Below are 25,091 nucleotides of genomic sequence, written 5' to 3'. Positions count from 1 at the left end.
AAGCAGGATTTTAACATACCAGCTCACTGTTCACTGATACATTTACTATACATTAGGTCTATTGAAATTTTGCTACAGCTATTAGATGTTCACCTCATGGGTGATCAATAGTGATCAGTTGAAGTAGCGCTCGCTGCCACATCACCGCACGTAGTCATCACCTCACCGATATCAGGTTTATATACTAAGAAGAGATTTTAGTAAATAAATTATTGACTGGTGCTTTCACATAATTGTGCGTTTTATTTATTTACCTTATCCATTTCAGGTGTTATCAAATATCTGGATATTTTTTAATAACTAATATTAAAAATTAGTGTAAAAACTGAAATGAATTTAACACTAAAGATCTCCGTTTACTTAGTGTTGGTTTGTTTACTATATGGTTTCCAATTGATATTTTAATAATAATAATAATGACTAGCTTTTTACCGCGGCTTCACCTGCATGAAATTTAGTTTGTCACATATCGTCATAAATTATAGCTTAAATGTTATTCTGGGCTATAAACAATAACACTGCACTGTAAAGATTCAACGAAATCCGTTCAGTAGTTTTTGCGTGAAAGAGTATCAGTACAGTTTCAGAATAGGAACACTTGATTTACTTGAGTTTAAAAAAAGTACCATCTATTTACGTGCCCTGTTACCAACCGATTTTGCATACTCAGATTGCTACTCTAAAGTTCTACCTACAGGAATCAAATCAAAAGAAAAGGGACACATTTAATAAAATACAGAATTCTTATCAATTGTATATTTGATATCAAATCTTATTACAATTATACCACAGCTTAACATCGAAAGTAAAGGTGGTCGGACACGGCCTCCCCACGTCATGGCGTGCTCCAGTGCTACAGACAAAAATACCTTTTGCTTTTCGCTGGTCCAAGAATTTAAACGAAATATCAAGAGGTAAAAGTGTTTTTACAACCCTTAAAATCACTCAGAGTATGTTCTGTGGACTTTGATTTCCAATTTGCACATTATTCTACACAAGTTTGTGTTACTGTCTCTACGGACTTTGTTTTCAATTTTTTCTACACTTTTAACCGACTAGTCAGACGCTTTTGGTGGCTCTTGAAGTCTGAATCTAGTGTTGTGCACTAAGGTATTACAATTCACACGATAAAATAGTTTCTGAGTTGACAAAGTGTCCATTATAATAAAGAATTACAATAGTGACTACAAGATATGACTATAATAGTTTAAGAGTCAACTCAATAAGTAGATATTTCTTGTAAAACTTTCATAGACCAGCGAAATGCAAACGATAACCCAATCCAAAGCCTGTACATACATTGCTACTAATTATTGTGCTATCGACAAAGTAAACGAATCAAAAAATGCGTTGTGTGACTTAAAAAGTGATCTTAATTTTAGAGGGACAACTATAACACACACAGACTAACCCACTCGTTTTGAGATGTACAGAAGTTCATTCAATGAAGAAAACCTTAAAAAGGAAATTCGTCATCTCGTAGGAAATTAGTCATTTATAAAAAGTATTGTTTTATCAAACACACTAAAACCAAGTAACTAGCTCGCCGAAGTGTGATATTTACACTCTACATTTTTTTGTTGCAAACTGTTCACTTTCTTAAATAATTTAATTGAATTATAACTTGAACAAAGTACTTATAACTAAGTAACTACCCAAGTTAGAATAATTTTAAGATGTGAGTTTAGTCGATATGTGCATTATAATATTCCCCACACTAACCGAGAGAGAGTCGCCGAGAGTATAAACACACACATAATATTGTCTTTTAATACAACTCCTATATGGACGTCTTTGATTTCGTCTAGCTATGAAGTCGGTGCTCGCTAGCTAGAAACACGTATTCACTTCGTGATAGGGAGGAACCAAAATTACCGCTGCTACTTTCAATGTCCTCGCCCACGGCGACATTTTGTAGCGATGCAGTCGCGCTGCTGTAGCGTAGCGCGTTAGTAGCGCGTTGGCATCACTTTTGTAGTTCGTTGCAAATGCGACTAACGCGCGTTAGTAGCGATGCTGTCGCTCGTTTACGAAACGCGCGACAAAAAGTCGCCGTGGGCGAGAGCCCTAAGTCTAGGTTAGCCATTGAATGTCAAAAAGATTGTAACGTAACTTATTAATCAAGTTAAGAGAGCTTCCGTCCTTCAGTAGTTAGAGAATATAAACTCTCTCAAGATAGAGATCCTGGGTTTGACATCCTTTGACACGTTTTGTAAGTTTAAGAAAGAAAAAATAATGGTCCAGAAGGAAGAATTATTTGTTAATAAGGTAGAGTCGTTGACCAACAGGCATTTAGTAAATTAGCGTAATTTATGGTTCCTCCTTTGGGTTCACACATGAAATTTATTAGCAATACAATGTTTTTAACAAGTTAACACCTAAACATTCAAACAAATTACATCACACTACACAGTGACGATTAGGCAAGAGTCGAATGCGGTAAAATTTGGGACTTACTTAAACTTAATTAAAACAATATCATCGTACGCTATGACTACAATATGTCGTTATTGCTAAATAGTGAGATATGAATTGAAGTTCAGATATGTTAGAACTGTTAGATATTACGATTTTGGTCCGAAATTGTGTAAACATTATTTTGTAGAGTCGCTTCAACTAACCAAAACTTCGTATAACAAAAAATAAATATATAAAAACTTAAAATACTAATTACTATTTCATTTTCGAAACCAACAGTATTTTAACCATACCGAATAACCTGAAACTTTATATTTTTGAACATTAAAATTACATATAAACTCATACAAGATATTTAGAGCCTATCATAATTTAAGACATAAAAATATTGTAAATCTGGTAACCGTTACAATAAGTGTTACATTAAAAAATTAGTCAATACAATCATATTTACAATTATTAAATGCAGTATCGAACTTGTTAATTGATACATAAATTAAAAAAGCATAATAATATAAAATTCTAAAAATCCAGGCAAGCTTTATACATCGACATAGTCAGATCTCAATGTTTAATTTGGTTGTGTATTCCTTTAGTCTTATAGTCATTTGCTTAATAAAATACTGGCATGTAAGGCAAGATTATAAAATAGGATACTTTGACTACAGTTAAAACGTCCTCAATAAAAAGGTGAGATAATCTTGAGTAGGTAGAGTCATACAATTAAATCATACACGTTCCTACAAACACGACTTAGCTAAACAATGATCCTATTGAACTCGTACGACACCAAATTATTAAACAAATATCATTTTCTAGTTATCCATTCATCAACACACATAAATTCATTTAGACTCCTGAAGAGACTATCTCTTCGATTATAAAAAATCTTCAGTACATTTCCCATCATTATACAAAATTAGTACATCGAGTATTTCCATCTACACCCGATACCCGATCAATATAAAGACAATACATGTTTAGCATTCTTAACATGAAAATTGTTTAAAACCTTTTCGACGAATTCCTCTGACAGAAATACCACATTCAATAACGAAGTCGTTTTCTGAATATGGCGTAGTACCATATAAAATAACCATTAAAGATAAGTGCGCCTACTCAAATCATGGCAGAAGCAAAATTAACGCACAAGCAAGAATTAATTTACTAATTGAGATCCTACCGTGGTGTTGACATTCATAACATCATTGGAGTTACAGATTTAATTTGTAAATAGTGTAACGCAAATATTGACTTTGTGCGCTAGATGATTTTATACAGAATAGTTTGTAAGTTTCACTGTAAAGTCAGAAACGATCACAATACGAGACCATCACTAATTCGAATAAAAACACGGCCCTAAAACCCTTCCTTGTAAACTCCAATCATGTCATCAACAAGTACGTCTGCACGTTGCGACGTGCAAGCATTCCTCGTGACAATAGAAAAATCTTTATTCCTAATAATATCTTTGAATACTTAAGAATAGAAAATCCAATCTCCATTTGTGGAGATAACGATATTGTTGTATGTGATCCCATAGTCGTTCGCTAGAGATACCGTTCATACTCAGTTATCTCCCGTGGATTGCGACGTGAGTCTGCTTGGGATGGTACGCACAGCTTTGGTAGTGGTAGGACGGCACAGGGGGGCGGGCCCCGGGGGATTAAAGCAGGCCCCGGTCCAGTTCTTTGCGCAGCATCCTGGAGAGTTTGAGCACATCCTCGTCGCACTGGCCTGCGAACAGAGAGTCCAGGAGCTCACCTCGGGACGCGAGGGAGAACACTCCGGCAAGTCGCGACACGGATTTGTCTGAAAGGTGGCGCTCTACAACTGATCTGGAATAAAAAAACGGCGAATTTAGTTCATTATTCACTAAAGAAACAATAGATTAATACATGTTCATTAATGTTATGTAAATAAATAATTTATATCTTACTTGAGCGACTGATGTGACTCGCGAAGAGCATCTTGTAGGAAACCTCGGTCGTAAGAGAAATCGACTTCGCAGAATGATACCACAGCCATCAACACCGTCTGGAAACACGATAAGATTTTGTAAGTTCAGGCTAAAATCTGACAACCATATTCGAAACGAAATCCTATGCAGAACCCTGGATGAAACATGCCTGAGATGGTGGATGCGTGATGAGGATAGTTCCATTCCCAACAATAAAAATGTTACGCATACCCTGTGCTATGGGTTGGGAAACTTCCACTCTCAACAGTGGTATATCCTACTCATGACACGTGGAACTTGAAGCATAAGGCAGCACACCCAGCTTCAGCTATTGATTGTGAAGTAGACCTTATGACGTGGACATAAGACACTCACGTGGAACTTGGAGCGGAAGGCAGCGAGCGCGCGCTCGTCAGCCGGCGACAGCTGCCCGTGGCGCCGCAGCACGCCCAGCTTCACGGCAGCCTTGATCACGTGCTTCACCAGCTTCTCTGCTTCGCGCTTCTCCACGCGCTCGCGAAGGACCGTCAGGAACTGGAACGGGAGAAATGCCATATTTTATATTCACCGCTGGTATAAGGTAACGTCACGTAACGTCATATTATTGTTAGCTTACTTCTTTCTTACGTTGATTTTAGACTACCTGTACCAAATTTCTACGGGTGATAAACAGGGTACCTATCCGCATTCCCATAGCGACTCTTTCTATGGGTCTCATTTTTTAAGCTAGATGAGACAGATGGTGGTAAGAACGTATTTAATGGAGTAAGGTTTTCCCCGAAACATTCGAACACAAAATTTTGAAAAAATCGAAAATAACACATGCAATTCTAAAGATGTAGGTATGTCATTTATGTAGGTGCGCGTAAATGGTATGATTAATGTTTTAAAGTTAGTCACTGAGTGCATTGTCGATTAGCCCACAATCAGAACGTGGTGGGACGTGATATCATAATTCTTGATCACGATTTTACCTACATACCTATTCACTAGACTAGTTCGCTGGACTGATTGCGCCATTTTTCCTTTTGGATACACATTCAGGCTATAGCAATTACGATTGTTGAGTTGAAAAATATATTGAGCAATATAAATTATACGATTTCAATAAGAACATCAATTTGAAATACGAGTATCATCCGTCTAATAGAAATGGCGGGCACATAAATAAATGTTCTTCTTCATGGTGGTGATCAAGGTTGATAAGAATATCTTCTAATTTCTGTGTCCTATTAAAACTCTGTTTTAGCAGCTTATTGATCAGTCCCCCTAAACAAATGATAAAACATGACAGTTGTTGTGGGGAGGTAGCGCAGTGGTCATCATACTTTTCTGGTATAGGGTCGCTCGTATACCTTTCTCTGAAAATCTGAAGTAGGTACTATTGTGGGCAGCATGATTTAATGTAGTATCAAAACTAAATCAGTTTGTATTGATATTAAGTTCGACGACTGCTGTCCAGCTAGTCTAGTCTAGTAAGAAACAATGCGTGAGAGAGTCTATTCAATGTTTTAAGCTTATGGCGGATACTACGCGGAAATTAGCCGAGTCAAGTCAAAAAGACAGTGGAGTGGGGATGAAAATCATTCATATTTGACTTGGCTATTTATCGCGCAGTGTAAATGTGCCTTAAGACTACAGTTTTTAGTACATACTTGGTCAAGTAACTTGGCAGCGTGTTCGTCGAGCACAAGAGCGCGAGCGCTGCTAGTGCCACCGACCCGCGACAGGAACTTCTTCTGCGCGCGCAGCGAGATGTCGCGCGCGCACCACGCGCCGCCCTCCATCGCTGCAACAACACAAGTACCGTCAATATATGAAACACAACTACCCTCAAAAGTATACGCAGTGTAGAAGGCAGAGAGAAAGTATCACTTCTATACGTACGATTTTCTGTAGAGTGACTTATGATGTTATTTTCTCTCACATCTGCCATTTTTAGAAGTTAAATACAAAACCAGTCTTATGTTCCAGGTTACAGGATATATTTCGACAACAGAAAAACACGTGTGTGTGAGGTTGCCAGAATAAAATGTAATAGTTTGAAACAATTACAATCCGCACTTAAAACAACTAATGTAATAATGTGCAAGCAGTAAGCATCTGATCAGAAATAACTTGTTTCATTCGATAATTAACCATCCATTACTCATTAATACATGCGCATGCATGACTCTGCGTGACGAATAAATTGACATTCCGATTGGTTCAACTAAAATATTTACTAGAACAATACCTCTTAATTATCGTCTCGTCCCAATTAAGTCTAGCTGCATTTTATTGGTAGATTATTCAAAACTAATTTTAACAAGGAAACACGATGCGCATTTGTTATATCGAACACTTCCTTACCCAAACAACAAACAAGTTATTTGAGGATTTTGTGCGGCAAAGTTTGGTTAGTGCACGCGGAAGTTATTCTTTCAGCTTATACTTTTGCCACAGATATTATAATATACTTTTGCGGGGATATGAGACTTGGAACTCTCACGCGAGCGCCATTCCGGGCTGTTACTGGAGCATCCCGTTCCGAATGATTACTTGCGAGTGTTACATTATCGAATGGATTCGCGTTCTCTCAACACGATGCTGTAAATAAACACTGCGAAATATTTTTGCTCCAATCTTAACTGCATATTCGGTGATGATCGGTTAAAACTTCAATAAAATTGTAAATGCTAGAAGGCTAGACTAATTAATAATACCACTTCTGATCAGTAATCTTTCAATAGTGAAAATTAGATTTATTCGTTAACTGACAGAGACTGAGAAATTCCAGAAAATAAGATTGCCGCTCTATTTTATTGGTTCGAGAGATGTTAGTTAATTAATTTAGTTTATGAAACACACCAATAAATTAGCAACGTATCCACTTTAGACCGGCGCCAGCCGAAGAAATTGTTTTGATCCGCCACTCCAGCGCGATGTAGCACATGGCCGTATCAATTGGGCGGTGTTAGAGCCAAATCACACGATGCATTGCGGCGCCGCATCTCTCGTGTGTGATATTTCTATGTAAAGGCTTGTTACCACGGAGACATCCTGTTTTTGCAGGAATACGTGTTTTAATATTAACGTTTACGCACGAACGAACGAATTCCGTTTGCAATGTCCCGCAAAAAACCGATCCATTCGATTTTGTAATTCGAATTTCAACACACTTTGTGTGTGTTCGTTCAGACGACAGTCCAGTTTTGTCGTGAAGATTACCGTGGGAACATCCCCTAAGACGACGCAGCGATACCGCTCCGGCGTCGCACCGGCGCCGCAACGCATCGTGTGCTTTGGCTCAGTGTTTACAATTGCCTGCGCATGAGCAAGACGAATTTGTATCATCCCGCCGCGGACAATGGACAATTGCACTTCAATTGGATCTCTAAAGTGGAACAATGAACTGCTAACTGCTTGTTTTCGTCGCGACGTACCTACTCGTCAACAGACTGAGAAATGTGCTAATATGGTGCTTAAAATATGGACAGATTATTGTCTCTTTAATCATAGATTAATATTATCTATTAGTTACCTATAAAACAAAAGTATGTCTTACAGCCAATTTCACTTTATACTAGAAGAATAAAATCTAATCGATTTAACCTTTGAGACGGTTTAATCAAGATATTTTTCTCAACAAAATGATTCAGTTTCCGATTCGCCGTAGGGGCGACCTTATTAGTTTGACTTTACAATGGATCAAGCATATTATGTAACATATTGTACACTCATATTATGTAATATGTAGAGCACCTACCCCACATGCGATTTATCGCATCTCCGGCCTACGCCTGAGCTAACAAAGCTAATCTATTTACCCTTCATATTACCTACATCTGACCCAGAACCGGCAAATATTGTTATAACACATTTTCTGACACCTTATGGGCCGTTCGAGAAAATTATGCGAAGTTATTACTGTTTACCGAAGATTTATTTATTTTTACAGCTGAAAAAACAGATGTTTAAACCTAAATAAGGTTGGGACTTTCTTCAAAGGAGTGATTCCACTGTTTAAATAAATTAACTTCTCATGTGAAAACGAAATTGAAATCTCAATAAAAATCACATTCTCACACAAACATAACGTTCTGATATTTAATATAGGAAGTGAATTTTCCCTCTGTACCTATTCGAAGGCCAATAAGGAAGGTTATTGCATACCCATTTTCTCATTCCATTCACGTTTCATCGTTACAAATCGCTAATGTATATAGCAATAAATGCATATTTCATTACATTACGTAACAAGATCGTATATATCTGGGGCCATTTTTCAGGCGGGTGCGATTGATATCATAGCTCATGAGTGTAGGCTATCAACTCCTATCTTCGAATCGGTAGCCCAAAATCCTGGGACCACGGCCTCCCGCTATACATATACGCGCATGTCTGAGACAAAATAACGCGTCGTATAACAGAATTTCGCAGATTTTCAATATAAAAGTTTTTCGGTATATCCCGAGGATGGGACGCGGGTTATCGCGATAAACAAAGTGGGTGTTAGTCGGCGGTTCATAAATTCAGAGGGGAGGTTGTTTTATAAACGGGGAGCGATCTTTTTAAGAAGAGGATAGTTTATCGTATATGAGATCATATCTAATGCACAAGCTGTCATCATGGTTCCGTTATTCCCAGTTTTATTTCTTCATGCTGACTTTATTCTGAAACGGTTTTACAGTATTTTGTATTACATAGGTAGAATCCACTAGTAGAATATTTACAGTTTTTACAGCGTCATTTGTCTTCAAAGTTGGTACTTACTCGTACAAACACCAAATGGAATACCTAGACTCTAGCATGTGATTCTACTTAAACGCAATCAAAACCCTTAACCTTGAATTTGAATTTTATAGATCGACCGACCACGAATTTAAATGCCTACACTTGGATGTTAACCTAAAAAGAACCTTCCAGCGGTTTAATCCTTCTTTGCATAACTAAAAGTCGGAATTTGGCAAGACAAAGTGTACCTATTGGCATTTTTATCTGACCCTAGCGTACCATCACGTCGGGCGCGTTTGTTCAGGTGAATATATTTATTGACTTGAATGTTCTTTGAAGGGATCAATATACCGAGCTAGAGGATACCGATATTATCGCTACCAATATCTGGGGGTGACTGAACTCATTATACATCAAAGTGATTAATGTAACGAAAATACAAACATAATGAGTTATAATTAATCAGGGATGTTTGATTAATAACCTGAATTTATTTGATGAATGTTTCAGTTCCGTCAATAAGTTTACTAGATTGTATTTTTATTAGTTAAGCTACATACAAAATTTTTATTAGCCCAGGTTAAAAAAACATACTTGAATAATTAATAATGTGTAAGCAACTAACCAAAAGTTTTTAATCAAATAAAAAACATTTGATTTCGAATGTCATCATTTTCGATTCGATTTGAGTTTCATTTTAAAAAAGTTAACAACTTTGGTGACCCTTACCATAATACCCAACCTTTAGATAATAACGTTCATGAATCGTCGGTCCATAGAATTTGCCTAATTAATTAGTTTTCTGACGGAGTAAGCTACCTCCTTTAATAAAGAATTGGGGGTAACAACCTCATCACCAAAAGGCAATAAAAACTTTATATCGCTTTCCGAATTTTGGAGCAAGAAACCTGGCTCAAGTTAATTTGGAAGATTCCTTGTAAAGTCGTTGACACAGGATACAAAAGGTATTGAGAACAATATGAGCAGTTATGAACGAAATTGGGATTGTGTTTGAATATGTTGTTACTAGGGAACCTTACTTACATGCCTATGAGTGGCGACTAGCGAGCTTTGCGTTGTACCCACAGATCACAGAAACTAAAGGGAGATATGCTAAGGGGGCGTGGCCGGTGTCGCAGCAATATGGCCAAAAACAGAACACATTGCTGCAGACATCATAATGTAAACAGTTTACATTGTTTGCGTAGTAGGTACTTACTAAAGATTGTTCGAATGTTGAGTACTGATACCGCGGTGGATAATGAGCACATATTATTTTGATTACTTTGTTTATGTCAATTTCTAATGCGACACTGAGTTTCGAACTCAGCGCATTAGTTGGCATCTCTCTATATCTATGTATATGGTTGTACCACTTCGGCGATTGTCGCAATGTTCGCTGGACTGGTCTTGGTTACAGACCAGCCACCTAAGTTTTTAAATTGATGTTTTCTATCCGCTAATTGCTTTCTTTCATGAAAATTAAATAATTATTTTACTTACCAATTACTAGCTACAAGCCAGGCTAATTATTAATGAGTCTAGAAATGTAGCACGCGTTGATCACACAGTAGTAATTACTTAATTATTAAGTGTTCTACGCCGCGACACGGTTGCACTGCACAACCCCTGAATAACTTATGAAACTTTGGCAATAGTAATTACAGCAGGCAGTGTTTTTTAGATTCTAATCACAGGCTTTAGATACTCAATTCCTAATCCTACCTAAATAAAAGTAAATATTTATGACACTTTCTCCCCTAGAACCACCACAATCGATTTAGATGGATAAAACGTAAGATAGTTTTTAATCCCGTTTTTGGAAGCGGGTGGTAAAAACTTACTGTAGAAAAAATCGCGCTTGCAAGTATAAACACACACATACATATTACTAGAAACTTCAAACCATTTTAAACCCAATTGACCACCCATCTAGTAGTTTAAAGGTTAATTCAAAAACATTCCTCGTCGACTGAGTATTCAGTAGTGCATAACATCGAACTCCTGAACGCTGAACACTTCTGAACACAAACACTGCGTCATGGTTGACTGACCGCCCATTCAGCCTGAAAGTTCCGATTCAAACCTCTTTGTTGGTTTAACGGCTTCAAGGAGGCCCCCAAGGTCACACAGGTTAGCTTCGAGTTTGACATTGGAGAGGGCATGACTAATTTTTTCCATGGTCAAATTTTGTAACGGTAGCAAAGTCATTAATCAATCATTTACATAGCACATAAACGGTACACAGAATTAAGGTCATATAAACTGCCTCTATGGTCTTATGGAGTTGGACTCTCGTGACCATGCTGAAATATTAATTATCATACAGTTTAAGAGTCTCGCATTTAATAAAACTGGCCAAGAGCCAGTCGTACCTTGGCGGCTCTTAAAGACCAATACTAGAGATTAATCTTTCCACAGGAAGAATAGCTACAATAGCACAAATTAACAAACGACACTTGACAATATCTAGCAGTTCAATAGTCATGGTCTTTTATATTTTGCAAGAAAGGCAGCTTATGGCGTCTCCTTTAGCCAACACAAATTAAACGACTCTAGGAGGTTAACAAATGATTAAAGAGGTATCGATTCGTTTAAAAATAACCACTCAGTTTTCAACACTTATGTGTGAGCCAGCCACGAATGTAGAATAGTAAATTATAGTTACGTGTAGCGGCTTCCCAATTTCATAAATGTGTAATTAATGTACAGGCATGATTATTATTTATAGGTCTGTATCGTGTTTTGCTGTAAAGCAGTTCAGAATGTTTTATTTAATTTGTGCCTTATCTGGCAATCAAACCCACTAGTTTCTAGGATCACTACGAAGGAATTTATGAACGACTGAGCTGATAATTTATTTTAAAATGTTACTAAATAACAGGTATACAAAGTCAACACGACTAAAAGAAAATTTACACGAACTCTATTCTAAAATTATTAATTATATTTGAAATTAATACGAGTTTTTTACCGATAACTTAATTAATAACGTTTGTATGTTGACTCATTGTCGAATAGTTAAATATGTACAAACTCAATCATTTGTAATGATTCATTAATGATTATGATAAGATAATCGGACAAAAAATAATTGGGCAAGTAAAAAGAAATCAGATTTCCACCCCAATCGTCAATGTGATAAAAACCTTTTTTCATTTCAGGATTTTTTTCCACGTGAAGGGCACTTTTAAAGGGCTTCCTATGGGTTTTAACGCCCTTACAGAACGCCCTTAACTGAGGTCGTTTCAGTTCGCGCCAGCGCTATTACCATACTTCCAGGAATATTCCCGAAATCATAACATTTGAATCGGTTACTAGAATCGCGATTGGCATAAGTATTTCACGGAACATTTGAATAAATGGATATTTCGCAGCAACTCGTTAATTAACTTTTTAGGCCCGGCAAAGACGGGCTATGATTTATTGATATTTAAATTTTAATTAACGGCAGTAGTTAGCCATTTGGACTCTATCGACTTAGAAGAGTTGGGTTCGATTCCCAAGTTAGATTGAAATAATGTTTCTCTGAAATAGTCTAAAAATGTGTAATTAGCCGGCGAAGATATGGATACAGAAGTTTAGATATACGGCAAATAAAAGGCCTTACTTAGTCCCTGATTACTTAATTGTCAGCAACTCAAAACATTTATGGCATCTTGATTCATTTTAGTACAAAAAGTTCTTAAAAATAAAAGACACGCAAAACTTTCATTTAATAATGAGTCACTCTGCAAATTCTATGTAGAAGAGCTTTAAGCATAAGGTCATCAGCTTAAAGCAAAAAGTAAGTACATACTACACACGAGCAAGGTACTTCGCATTCAGCGGAACTGATACCGCGATCATTACCATATCGCGTGCTGGCTGGAGGGCGGCCAAAACGGGCGCCTTCACCCCGCAATGTCAAGTACAGTGTCACTGCGAGCCAAGGCTCCGTAATGTACTACAGCTCCGTTACAACCACAACCACCTCTGTAATACTAGCCCACCGCTTTATTTACAAACAGAGGGCTTAGTGTGAGCTTACATCAAACGTCGTCACTAGCGAGCGCGTTAAAAAAATATGAAGATTTTAGTTCTTGAAAGTTTCCGCTAGGGGCGCTGCACAATCCGTCATACGTTTAATGTCACTTTTTTACGCAGTCGACATCGAATGCGTTTGACATAAACTCACACTACGCCCCCTGAACTCATATTCCGTTTCAAGTTTAATCTTGGAAATTACCCACCGTATTTTTTTCAGCACAATTTGCTAGTTTGTTCCAAGTAAGTATTCCGCAGGCACTTGCCTTCAACTTTTTATTTAGGATGGTATTTGCAGAGGAATTGCCCGAAATCGTGTAGAATTCAAAAAGGGTGCTTTTTCCCCGTCGTATACTGGAAATGGGGAATGGAATATGAATGATATTTTAATAATACTCACTTTACTAGCGACTCGGTATTTTAATACATATTAAGCCCATAAAGTTTCCGCGGCATAAATATTTAAGGCGTGAAATGGTATGACAAATCTGGCTCTACGACGCGGCTCCCAAAATGAAACGAAAACGGTTAATCCGAGTTTTCACATTTTTCACGCAAACGCGTGTTGTCGCCGCCTAAATAATAAATCCGAAGATATTGACGAGCCCGAGAACTTTCCAGAAGGAGGGGGTCGTGGTGGTGTTCGAGTAACAAACTTAGAAACACCGTTTTCCTCGCAAGTACTGTTAATCTAGTCGATACACGAACTTTTGTTGCGCTGATTCCTTGCTACAATAGAGCAACAAGGTAAAATACGAAGAAAACTTCAACTAGTTTTGGGGTATCTTAACTGTTTTTCTGAAGTCGAATTATGCTACTTTAACTTTACTTGGAAATATAATCGTATTTCTTGATGAAACACTCATAAAAATCGTGTTTTAATTACATTACCTCATTTGACCCTTACAACTCAACTAAAATCTTTTAATTATAACCACAAACAAAAGATTAACGAGGCCATCACTTTAAAGCGCGGGCTGTAAAAGTGCCGTAACTTTCCCAAGTGCGAGTGTTTCGCGTTAATTTTTTCCTCGGCGAGTTAATATACAGTGTAACGACCAGTGAGTTCAGTTAGCCGGCCTTCGCGCCAGGAAATTGTTCCCTGGGGCCGCCCAGGCCCTAATAACTCCACTATCCGACCCGTAACGAGCCCTTTTTATATTCACCTTTACACCCCCACTTTTAATGATGCACCCGCCGGGTTGAGCCTTTTGTTGCGGCTTTTTCAGCAAGTTTCATTAAACTGAGGCCAAGTGTGAATCAATTATGCGTAAATGGCAAATGCGGTTAATAACCTTGCTGAACTTGCGAATAATAAACATCGAGATTGATAGTAAAATTCGAATGAGTTTACTTACCTACCTACTATTTGAGGTGATAAAACTTAACTACAGTTTTCACATCACAACTTTGACCTTTGATTCAAAATCACATACAACTCACAACTCTTTACGAATAAACTAAATCGTATTCATTCGTAATTTGATAGTTTTGATTATTGATTTGGTACCTCGGGGAGTATCTATCATCATCGTTTACGGCTATCCCGAACATCAGAAATAATGTCTGTCTGAATGTTTTGGCCAAAGTCAAATTGCTCAACCTGCGAGTTCACACACTCAAAATACTAAATTGATGTGTGTGAACTCGCAGGTAAACACAAAAATGTTGCGAGTCACCTCCATCAATTTGGCCTACGTACGGCGTCATAGCCGACCTAAACCTATAGTTAGTGAAGCGTTGCAGTACGTGAGTCATCAAGATTTACCCGCCAGTTACCGCTGCGGCACTAACTTACCACGCGACTAAATGGCAGTGTTGCCAAGGTAGACCTTCCACTAAAATTAGTGGTTTTTCTTTTCAATACGCATTTTGTTTCAGTGTAAATCAGCTTAGAACAGTCAGTGGTAAAGAATTGTATTGTGATGAATTTATACCGATTTTTGAAAAAAGTAGCGTAGCTATTATTAATTATTCGAATAAAAAACAGTATACAATATACATAAATGTCTTCGTAACTATTAAGCTTCATTTGTTAGCAAAAGTGTGTGTACTATGCACTATACTATTTATGTACAGACCAAGAAAAATCAAAGGGTTTTAATGTACTTATTCTGGTAGAGTACATAATTCTTACAGCATAATATCGCACCAATAACCTGGCAACACTGCTAAATGGTCATTTATTCAGAAGGTTGCGGCATAATTACAGCTTGCGTCATAAAGTTTAGTAGGTAATAGGGGTTGCACTTATGTTAAAGGTAATTATTTCCCTAAGCTTTTCTTTAATGTGTTTCATATCGTCATCGATTTTTACTTAACAGTCGCAATAATACCAGTTTGTGGGTGCTGAATCTGATATGATTTCAACCTTACGTCTGAAATTTCAAAACCTCAATTTAGTTTTCTTTCACTTGATAGTTACTTAATTAGTTCAACGTATTATATTTTCCAAATTGATGTCCACACCTAATCACATTACTTTGATTACATGTTAAACCAATTCATGTCACCCAACCCAAAACTAAAGTTACCAAACCCAATGTCAAATCAGCGTTAACGACAACATTATCTCGAGGAAGCATCCAATTCCTTTCAGCCTGGATAAACCCTTCGTCGGAACAATAGACAATAGTTTAAATTAAAGCACAGATATATCACCACGAGTGACAACTGGAGGGCTGAGGGCAACGGCCGGGTGGGAGGCAATTACTTAAGACAATCTTTTGTTAATTGACGCTTGAGACCGCCATCGCTTCTGCAGTCCAAACTTCGTGCATGTATTGGGAACAGAGGGATTTAAAACGTGTAGTTGCTTGTGTTTTGGTTTTACTGAAGGATGGTAAAGTTTACTAAAGTTATAAGCAGATATATGTAGCTACCGATACGAGAAAGTTTGCCATTTGGGAATTTAATTTTAAAAATTGTGTATCTTATCGAAATGAAATCTTTATGAACTCTCATTACTTGAGTATGTAAGGCTTTATGTCGTTTTTAAGTAACATCCGACTAGAATGTGTATTTATGTTAATTCTGAAAAGATACCGTTCCTATTATAAAGTAAGGTGGCCACCGCTTATTTTTCAAATGAAGCAATAAAAACACCGGTAAAAAAGATAATGGTTTTATCACAGCTTTTTCAGGCCAAATCCCAATCTTCCAAACTGTAATTCTGTTTCAAGTCGGCTTTTCTAAAATATTATTTCCTGCGGCAGTGAAATAAAAACGTCACAAACGGTGCTCATCAAGCCACAACAAAAGAAAGATTTAGAGTCTGACAAAATGGCCGGGTTATATTTTCTCTGGCATTACAGGCGCAGGTTTGGAATATTGTACGAGCGATGCGATCCATTTCACGGATGCCTAGCTTAAATATCTGGTCTATTCAATTCCAGCTTGGAACTACGAGGAGTAGAGTCGGCAAATAGCTAACCTTACTTTTCTCAATTTATTTTAAGTCAAACTGACGCGAAGGCATCTAACTAACTAAAATAGCTTTTTACAATTTAACATATAAGACATGATACAAGATTAGATAGAAATAAATAAATAAATATTGTGTCGCAATACTCAGTAAGAAGCTTTGTTTTCTTCTAAAAAATGATTTGATTTGATTTGAAAAAAAAAATTGTAGCGTGTTAGTTAATGTATAAATACCTTCCATTATTACATACTAAGTATATCGAAACGAATCTGAACCTTTTCATTTCGGATCAGTCGCAAAGTCTTATGATTCCACATGCCTGGATAAAAATGTAGGTCAGATGATATAATGTAATATTTGTGGGCAGAGAAAAGACCGATGGACTGGCAATAATTTGATATTCCTTTCCTCTGACCGATCGCTCTATATTAACCCATTTGCCAAGACATAATACTTCGCGTACAGTGTTCAAATATATTTTTAAGGAAAATACAAAATACCTAGCGCTATTTCCCTACATGTAGTTTTCGCGTGTAAAGTCTTAAGAGAATAAAGTTGGCTCTGTCAAGAAAAATAAATAATCCTTTTTACACAGAAAATTTTGATTCCCATGTGCACGGATTACATGTGTCCTTCTCAGAAAACCGGCGACTTGTGCCTCTACTCAGAAATCCACAAGTACCTACACTAAACAAAATATTTCGATTAAACTCCATCTGTGTATTCCAGGCAGGCTCTCCTACCTTTAGTCTGAATAAAATAGGATCAAAGGAGAAAAGTAATTCTGACAAAACTCCTTTGAATCATTTACTACTTAGGAACCCCTGACATTAAGGCAACCTTTCTGAGTTCTCTAATACCTACTTAGCTTTTAAAAAACAATATTTTTGAGATGTAGAAGGCAGATTTAAGGGAATCAAAAGAAAATACTGGCAATGTAAGTGGCATCAGAGTAAGTAAAAGAAATAACATTATGGATATTTGAATGAATAATTTAAATAAAGGATAAAAGACTTAATACGTGCTACAGCTAGGCAAGTAGATACAAAGTAACATACTTGAGCGATTAATTTTAATTTGTAAAAACATCTGCCACAAACTTCCTTGTCTAAAGGGACAGGTGAAATAACTTAAAAATAGCTGCATGTAGTTTACAACAAGTGTGAATACTTAACTAAGTATGCAATCACTGACAAACTTTGATAAAAAAAATAAAAAAATCAAAATACGTTTATTCGTGGAACATAGATATTAAACGAACATTATATCTAGTTGAAATAGATCTTATTGTTCGCACTTTCCTTTGTTGTGGCTACGTTTACGGGAAACTAGAGCGTTTCACCGCAACTGTGCATCAAATGTACTCTAAGGCTGAGTTGCACCACCTAACTTTGACCGTAACTATGACGATAACCGGTGTTTTTTGTATGGAGTTTGACAGATTTTTGACGTTTGTTACAGTGAAAGTAAGATGGTGCAACCCAGCCTAACTCTCTAACTGAAGTCAAATTGAAACTTAATTGAAACGCTTTCAGTACCATGACATCGTCCCAGTTCGCAACAAATGTAACAATTAACCGAAAACGCCTTTAACTTTATTACTTCGTTCGCGATACCTCGTCCTACTATTTTTATTAGCCGTATCGGCTTTTACATCACAATATCATGTTAACCCGATGCCTTATTACATGATACCCCATTTCTGAGCTGACCCAGAAAAAAATCTGGCATTAAGGACATGAGAGGAGTGTTCTCGTAAAATAAACGACTACACGCCGACCTCTTTGTAAAACATACAAATTGCATGTCGAATCCTCATGATAATGGGTAATAATCATTTGCCTTTGAGGGTGACGAAGGGAGGTCAGCGGAATGACCTTTTCATGTTTGCCAAATGTTTGGCATGTGGTATTGTGTAAATACCAGATATTTTCAACTAAAGAATTAAAAGAGAAGATAATCCGATGTATTTGCAAATGCAAACACTAACCATAATAGTACGAGTATATCCAGAAGTCAGAAGTGAATGAAATACCTGGACAATTTTAAAAATAAGGTAACCGCTTTGTGAGCTTTTAGAAGCTTTTTTTATCTAAAACGGAATCTGTGTTTGACCTCTATCAAGCCTGATGGAAAGTGACGATGAGATCTAGGTAAGATAGAGCATGCTTCCTATTACCTTACCTGTTTACACGAATTTCAAAAGGCACCCAGGTTATAAAATCAATATGCGACGTGACCCACATACTCATAACGTTTATTTGCCCGTAAAAATGTAAACTATTTATCAGTGTCCCAAAGGACTGCCCGCACACAAAAGTCTGTCCTTCTTTGCATATTTACTTGTACAGTCTACAGCGGATCGGACTACACATTTTAAAGTAAAATCGCACATATTACAAGCACATAAAGTATAACATAGTGTCGCGTCGTGTAATAGCGCCGTCGCGTGCGGCACGCCACGCCATCGACCCGTGCGTGCCAGACTTGGTATGGAATAGATTTACCACGTTGTCTGGAAGAAAGCACGGGGAAAACCTGGGGTTTCAGTATTCAAGCCGGGTAGTAATTTACATCAGAGACCGTAAGTCTCTAGTCTCTACATAACATACTGAAACGTAACGACCATGTCACTTAGTACTTTTATCTGTTTTCAAAAAATCTTGAAAAATCAAGCATTTGTCTCATCGTTTTTCAGGTGAAAAATCTTGGTATTAGCTATGAAATGTTCAATAACCCACGAAAGGCCGCTGTAACCAAAACGATTTTTAAGTTATTACTCATAAAAACCTTAAAAATGTTTCGATAACAAACCCGGAAATTACCTATAAATTATCCTAACACCAATCAACATACCGTAGTATAAAAACTTAAAGGTACAGTATAAATAGTTAAATACAGTGTGGGAAACTTTAAGTGGTATCAAGAACAAACAGCTGTGCCTTATTTTTAGCAGTTCATCAAATAATCAACAACTTATCGACCCCTGTCAATACATTCGGTACTTTCATCGACCTGACTCTTCGGAGACTGACAGCTACGACGAAGGAAAACCGTGGAGTTGTAACAAAACATTAACCAAGGATCTAAGCAGTATTATCAAATAAATCGTTCTTAAATTGCTTTAAAATCGGCTAGTCTATGAAATGTCGTATTACTTACCTATTTAATTGTCGACGCATGACTATTTAGAAGTCGTTTTGAGTCAATAATATTTCCATTTAATAAGAAATTTTAAGACTGGAGATGGGGATAAAGGATTGATTCTTCTAACAGCTGGTAAGGTTTATACAACATGTGTACTTTCCCACAGTAATCCACAGGTCAACATTTTGTTAACGACTTCTCCTTCCAATTACACTGTTGCCAACCCCTGGCACAAGCTCGAAGACACTACAATATCAGAGACAAAATCGAAAACGGTAACACGATCGTATTCATACAATATTGCCGTTTGAAGAATTGCGCAATAAAACCGCGTTGTTACGAGTAATGTCGTATTATTCAGCTTTATTTTTCTCATATGGACCATTTTTCACGAAGGTGACCACCGCTAACTCGCGCTGGGCTGCTTATAATTTATTACAGGTCGTTATCGGATTTTTGGAAGTTATAAAAATAGACTTGGAACAGTAGAACGAGGAATTCAGTTCAGAAAAGGTGCAGTTGAACGTGTAGCTTAATTGAGACAGGGGATAGACCAATAACAATTAAGCGTTCGAAACCCTGCGAGCTAAAAGGAATCAACTAGTGTAGACTTTCATGCACTTGTAGAGCTAAAAAAACAAGCTGGTTTTCACTTAATTACTTTCAAAAAAAGGTCCAAAGGAACATAGTAAACACTTGCACTTACTGCGGAATGTGTCATATGACTAAATATTTCTCCACTATTTCTCAGCTACATTTTCAGACATTCGACAAATCATGCCAGGGAATAAATTGAACTTTTACTAAATCAAAATTGCTGAAGAAAAGTAAAAGAATTTTCTCGTCAAACTTCATTTAAAGCGTCGCATTGCATTGAAATTGCAAAGTTCCTTCGTGTCAGACAACTATAACATTTCTTATTCGTTAAACTTACGCTTGCAAAGCTTGTAGACTGAAAGTTTGAAGGAACAAAAAGCTGTAGTTCGTGGAGAAAAAAGCAAAACTTTGCCCGTCGATTCGATGTGGGGTGGGCTCGGTGTCATAAAAAATAGGACAGTATCAGCAAAGTATAGTAAGTCGTCTGAGGAAAAATTGTTATTTAATATTAGGTACATATTAAATAACAATTTTTCCTCAGACAGAATATATGTTTCTTAATATAAATCGTTTCTATATGGCAATCCAAGCTAAGTCTGTGGCGTTATAAGTGGTTTGAAACAAAATTGTAGCCCGACTTGCCTGTCAACTGTATAAAAAGAAACTAATTTAAGTTATAAGTCATCTATTCACCAGAAATGAGAAATGATTGCAATAGAGAGATTAAACTATTCACCTTATCAATCAAAAGATTTAGTTACTTTCTCTTACTATTATGCTCATAGAAATCGTGACAATTATATTAGTCTCCAGTTAGTCGCCCTAAATCCGCTCAATGTCTAAAGCAGCCTGCACACGTGGAAAACATTTGAATCATCACAAGACATGGTTCGCAACCGTATGTCAAAGCAAAATATTGGGTCGGCGGAAAGCCGGGCCGTCAGCGGGCGCTCGTAAAGACCGACAATAGTCGTAAAGGCGCGCAGGTGTGTGGACGACTACGACTTCTATTTACTCTGTAGCCGTACCAGACTTTGTTTCTCTAGCACAGAGACTCTCAAACTTTTTTGTAGCCATTTTAAGACTTGACTCAAGATAGAATCAAAATCTGACAGCAACATAAATGGCCGTCAATGACACAATTTATTTAATTTCTTGCGCTGTCTGGACAATTTTATGTCATTTAAAAATAATCTTATTTTACTAAGGAAATTAGGTAACCATGAAGACGAATATTTATTTTGCGTGAAAGATATAATGGCTCTCTCGCAAATGGAGATATCGCTTTAATATGATGGCTGTTAAGAGTCAATAATTGATTTTTCGTAGACCCTTCCGTTTGACCCACTTATTTCGGTCCGATGTAAACACCTAATATTGGAAACGATACGGTTCAAAACAAATCAATTTAATTGCTTGCAGATGGAGCACTGAACAATAAACCAGAAAAGCAATAGCAGCCGGTGCCTACGTCCGATTGCGGTCACCAATTTCCTGTACTGTCCCAGATCGGTAACAAAACGACGTTTGTGCAGCGAGTGAGTTTTCTTGGTCAAGTCAAATTCATTGCCTGAAGTGTAAGAAAATAAAGGAAACGTCTTATTTTCTAAATTGTTAATACCTAAATGTTCCACAAATCGTAATAAGTTTACAATTACTTTTCTAAACCTCTCGATAAAAGCATTATTTCTTTCTTCCCAAACAAACCATTTTTGAGCTGTAAATCGAGCAGATTCGACTTGATGTTTACACCGTACACTGTTTGACTTGCGAACAGACGAAAAGAACCAGTAGACTGACGACAAATATGGGCAAGTACTTTTCCGAAGGCGAGTGCCGGCATGCCTTTTAAGTCATACAACGTTATCTTGTCTATAAAAGATGGCAATGGCGATCCTTTAATAGCAAAACACTGTGAACTATGATTGTTAGAGGATATCCGGAGATATAGAAAAAGGCAATATTTTGTTCACGTCACGATTTTTAATTACTGACATCCATTCTATGTTAAATTATGTTTTCGTTTAATGATGTATAACTCGTATAAGATGAAAATAATTTCTGTTCTTTGGGCTCGCTAGAAATCTACAATGTTGTTTAATATCATACAGTAAATTTTTAGTCCACGGAATATACCTTCCTACAGCGTTCAGTGACAGAATAATATCCAGAGCTGCAGCTCATGCAAAAGAGGCAAGAAAACTACCCAATATTTGATCTCACAAATGATAGAAATAGAGGTGAAAAGGGGCCCTCGCCTATAACCGTCACGTCAGTAATAAAATCGGATGAAGGAGATCCATAGGCAGAGGCACGTGTCGCTCCGCCGGGAGCTCAGGCGCCGGTAATAGGGCCCCTTGATATATCCCGAAAGTGAATTCTCTTACTATCTGACAGTAATAGGAATGCTAAAGAAACACGTGCCTCAAAGTTACGTAAAAGAAAAATAATGGCACTTACAGATGATTTTCTGAACCTAAAAATATGTGTATGTCTGTAATTCACTCTTACTTTTTCAGAATACGCCATTTGTCACTTCAAAAGTTCTCACAAATAAGCAAAGAGAGCTTATTAAAAAATCCTTAATTAATGTCTCATAAATCGTTCAAATAAATTAAATCTTTACGCAAAATCTTAACAAACACCCTTAAAATTCATCTCCAGCCTCCAGCGCCTTTGACTACAGAATAAATCTAAGGTATCATCCCAAAATCATTATCCAAATCTCTACAATCTTTACAGCCTTTACACCCAACTTTGCGTGCCCTAACGAGGCACTTGACATTTACCCAGCGCGGCACATCTGCTGGATGAAATACCCCCTGTATTTGTTAGCGGAGCTCTCCGCTAACGAAGGGCCATAGGCTCTGCGGAAACACGCGACTGCTACAGGCTAAAAATAGCCCTCTCATTTCCAGGTGACTTGGGGCTGATGAGGTCAGCTTTTACGATTCTATTTCGGGCAAAAAAGTTTTCAGGGAGTTTGTTAAACGATCTCTCATCAAATGTTAAATATTTCCAGAGTTTTGGAAACTCTTTTAATTGGACAGATAAGTTACGAGCTTTGACAAAAAAATGAAACATTTTATATTCATCCAAGATTTCTCCGTAGTTTTATGTAAATGTATTTTAACTATCTTAATATCAACCATCTCAAAGTTTACACCTATAATGCAGAGTTGGGTTTCAACTGGTATTTAATATTGATTAAGATAACTAACAGTAATTGATACTTCTATAGATACCACGCAGACATAGAATCATTGTTTGCTTGAACTAAACTTTGATAAACTCGCGACAAACATCATCGTAACTATGAAATGGGTAATCTGTAATTTGTATTTAAAAGACGAAAGCAATGAATACTGTATGCTTGTAACCACTAGCTGTCTTTAAAACGGTAAAAACATCATCGCTACAAAAACCGTAAAGTGCGTGATGTGTTAATAATAAAGGCTGACAACAAAAACAAATTAACTACACTTTCTGATTCATTGAAGCTTATCGAGTCAGATTATGCATTTTCTATATTTCTGACAGTTCGATAAATGTTATCTACTTAGGCTGAGTTGCACCACCTTATTTTAACCGTAACAATAACACTAACTGGTGCTTTTTGTATGGAGTTTGACAGATTTTTGACGTTTGTCAAAGTTAAAGTAAGATGGTGCAACTCAGCCTTAGTTCTCTTGAAACTGACATTTTTAATTTTACTAGTTGTGCCAGCGACTTCGTACGCATGAAAATTATTTGAATAATTTTCCCGTTTCGCAACATTTTTCATTGATGCCCCGCTCCTTCCCCGAGTCGTAGCTTCGTAGATATTTTAGCCTTTCTCGATAAATGAACTATTTTAAATCGAACCATTAGTTCGCATTTAACCAAACAGCAGTATTAAAAATATAACACTACTATAATAAACATAGATTTGGATACATTTTTTATGTATGTTTATTGTTAGGAGACCCAGTTCCCACGTGAAACGCCAAGGGAAATTATTTGAGAATGGCCTCCCGGAAGAAATCCTTCGGCCCGAGGTTGCTTATGTGGAACACTGGTTTGCCTTGACATGTCATAACACATTGAGCTTTTGCAGCATAGAGCTGCATTGCAACAACAAACACCTTGAAGGAAAGAACGAAAAATTATGTTGGATGTGTTAAAGTGATATAAGGCTTTCCTAAACTTCCTACGCTGCGAAAGAAACGTGAACGCAGAACAAAACATGTGTAATGTTTGTTTAAAATAATTTTAATTAACTTACAAGACAAATGTCAAAAAGTAATGTCACTACGTAATAAGAAGTTGTAGGTAACTTTAACTTAATTTTAAGTGATTAAATTGCATGTAAACACAGAATTTAGTAACAAGTTGCAAGTTGGAACTCGTGTTTACATGAAATTTGATCACTTAAAATTAAGTTAAAATTTTGCTATCTACATAACAACTTAACGTATAAGTCAGCCTTAAGAAAAGTTTTTCCTTTGCAAACTACGATTTTTATTTTGACTCAAAGCTGTTGAAAAACATTTTTTTCAAAAGCATTAGAGCTTAAAGCTAAAAGTTCAGAATGAAGACGAAGTTATGAAGTCTCAGTTGTATGTGCGAGTACTTTACGAGTAACATGTCTGCAGATGCCAATTATGTGTACTGTACAGTATAGTAACTAATATCATACCATCCTGTCTACAGTTTGTCAATACAATTGGGAATAAACTTTTTGATTTGATTTGAAATATTGCAGAACAGCTCCCAAACAGCGAGAGTCCTTGCGCACCAAGGCTGCGTTCTCCCCTTGACACG

General features: G+C 36.9%; 1 protein-coding gene across 1 annotated transcript in view; it reads right to left on the bottom strand.

Moving 5' to 3' along the window:
* Nucleotides 1-1,674: 1,674 nt before the first annotated feature.
* LOC135079253 (tumor necrosis factor alpha-induced protein 8-like protein) overlaps nucleotides 1,675-25,091 on the bottom strand; it is a 45,836-nt gene continuing 22,419 nt past the window's right edge. Inside the window, exons 3-6 of the mRNA XM_063973846.1 lie at nucleotides 6,034-6,167; nucleotides 4,754-4,912; nucleotides 4,358-4,455; nucleotides 1,675-4,256 (exon numbers count right to left, since the gene is read on the bottom strand). Of these exons, the coding sequence (XP_063829916.1) occupies nucleotides 4,085-4,256; nucleotides 4,358-4,455; nucleotides 4,754-4,912; nucleotides 6,034-6,167 (563 nt within the window). The 3' untranslated portion in view covers nucleotides 1,675-4,084. The remainder of the gene's footprint in view (nucleotides 4,257-4,357; nucleotides 4,456-4,753; nucleotides 4,913-6,033; nucleotides 6,168-25,091) is intronic.

Source organism: Ostrinia nubilalis, chromosome 16, assembly GCF_963855985.1.
Source record: "Ostrinia nubilalis chromosome 16, ilOstNubi1.1, whole genome shotgun sequence".
Classification (NCBI taxonomy): domain Eukaryota; kingdom Metazoa; phylum Arthropoda; class Insecta; order Lepidoptera; family Crambidae; genus Ostrinia; species Ostrinia nubilalis.
Note: the sequence above shows the minus strand (reverse complement) of the source record. Positions and strands in the feature narration are given on the sequence as shown.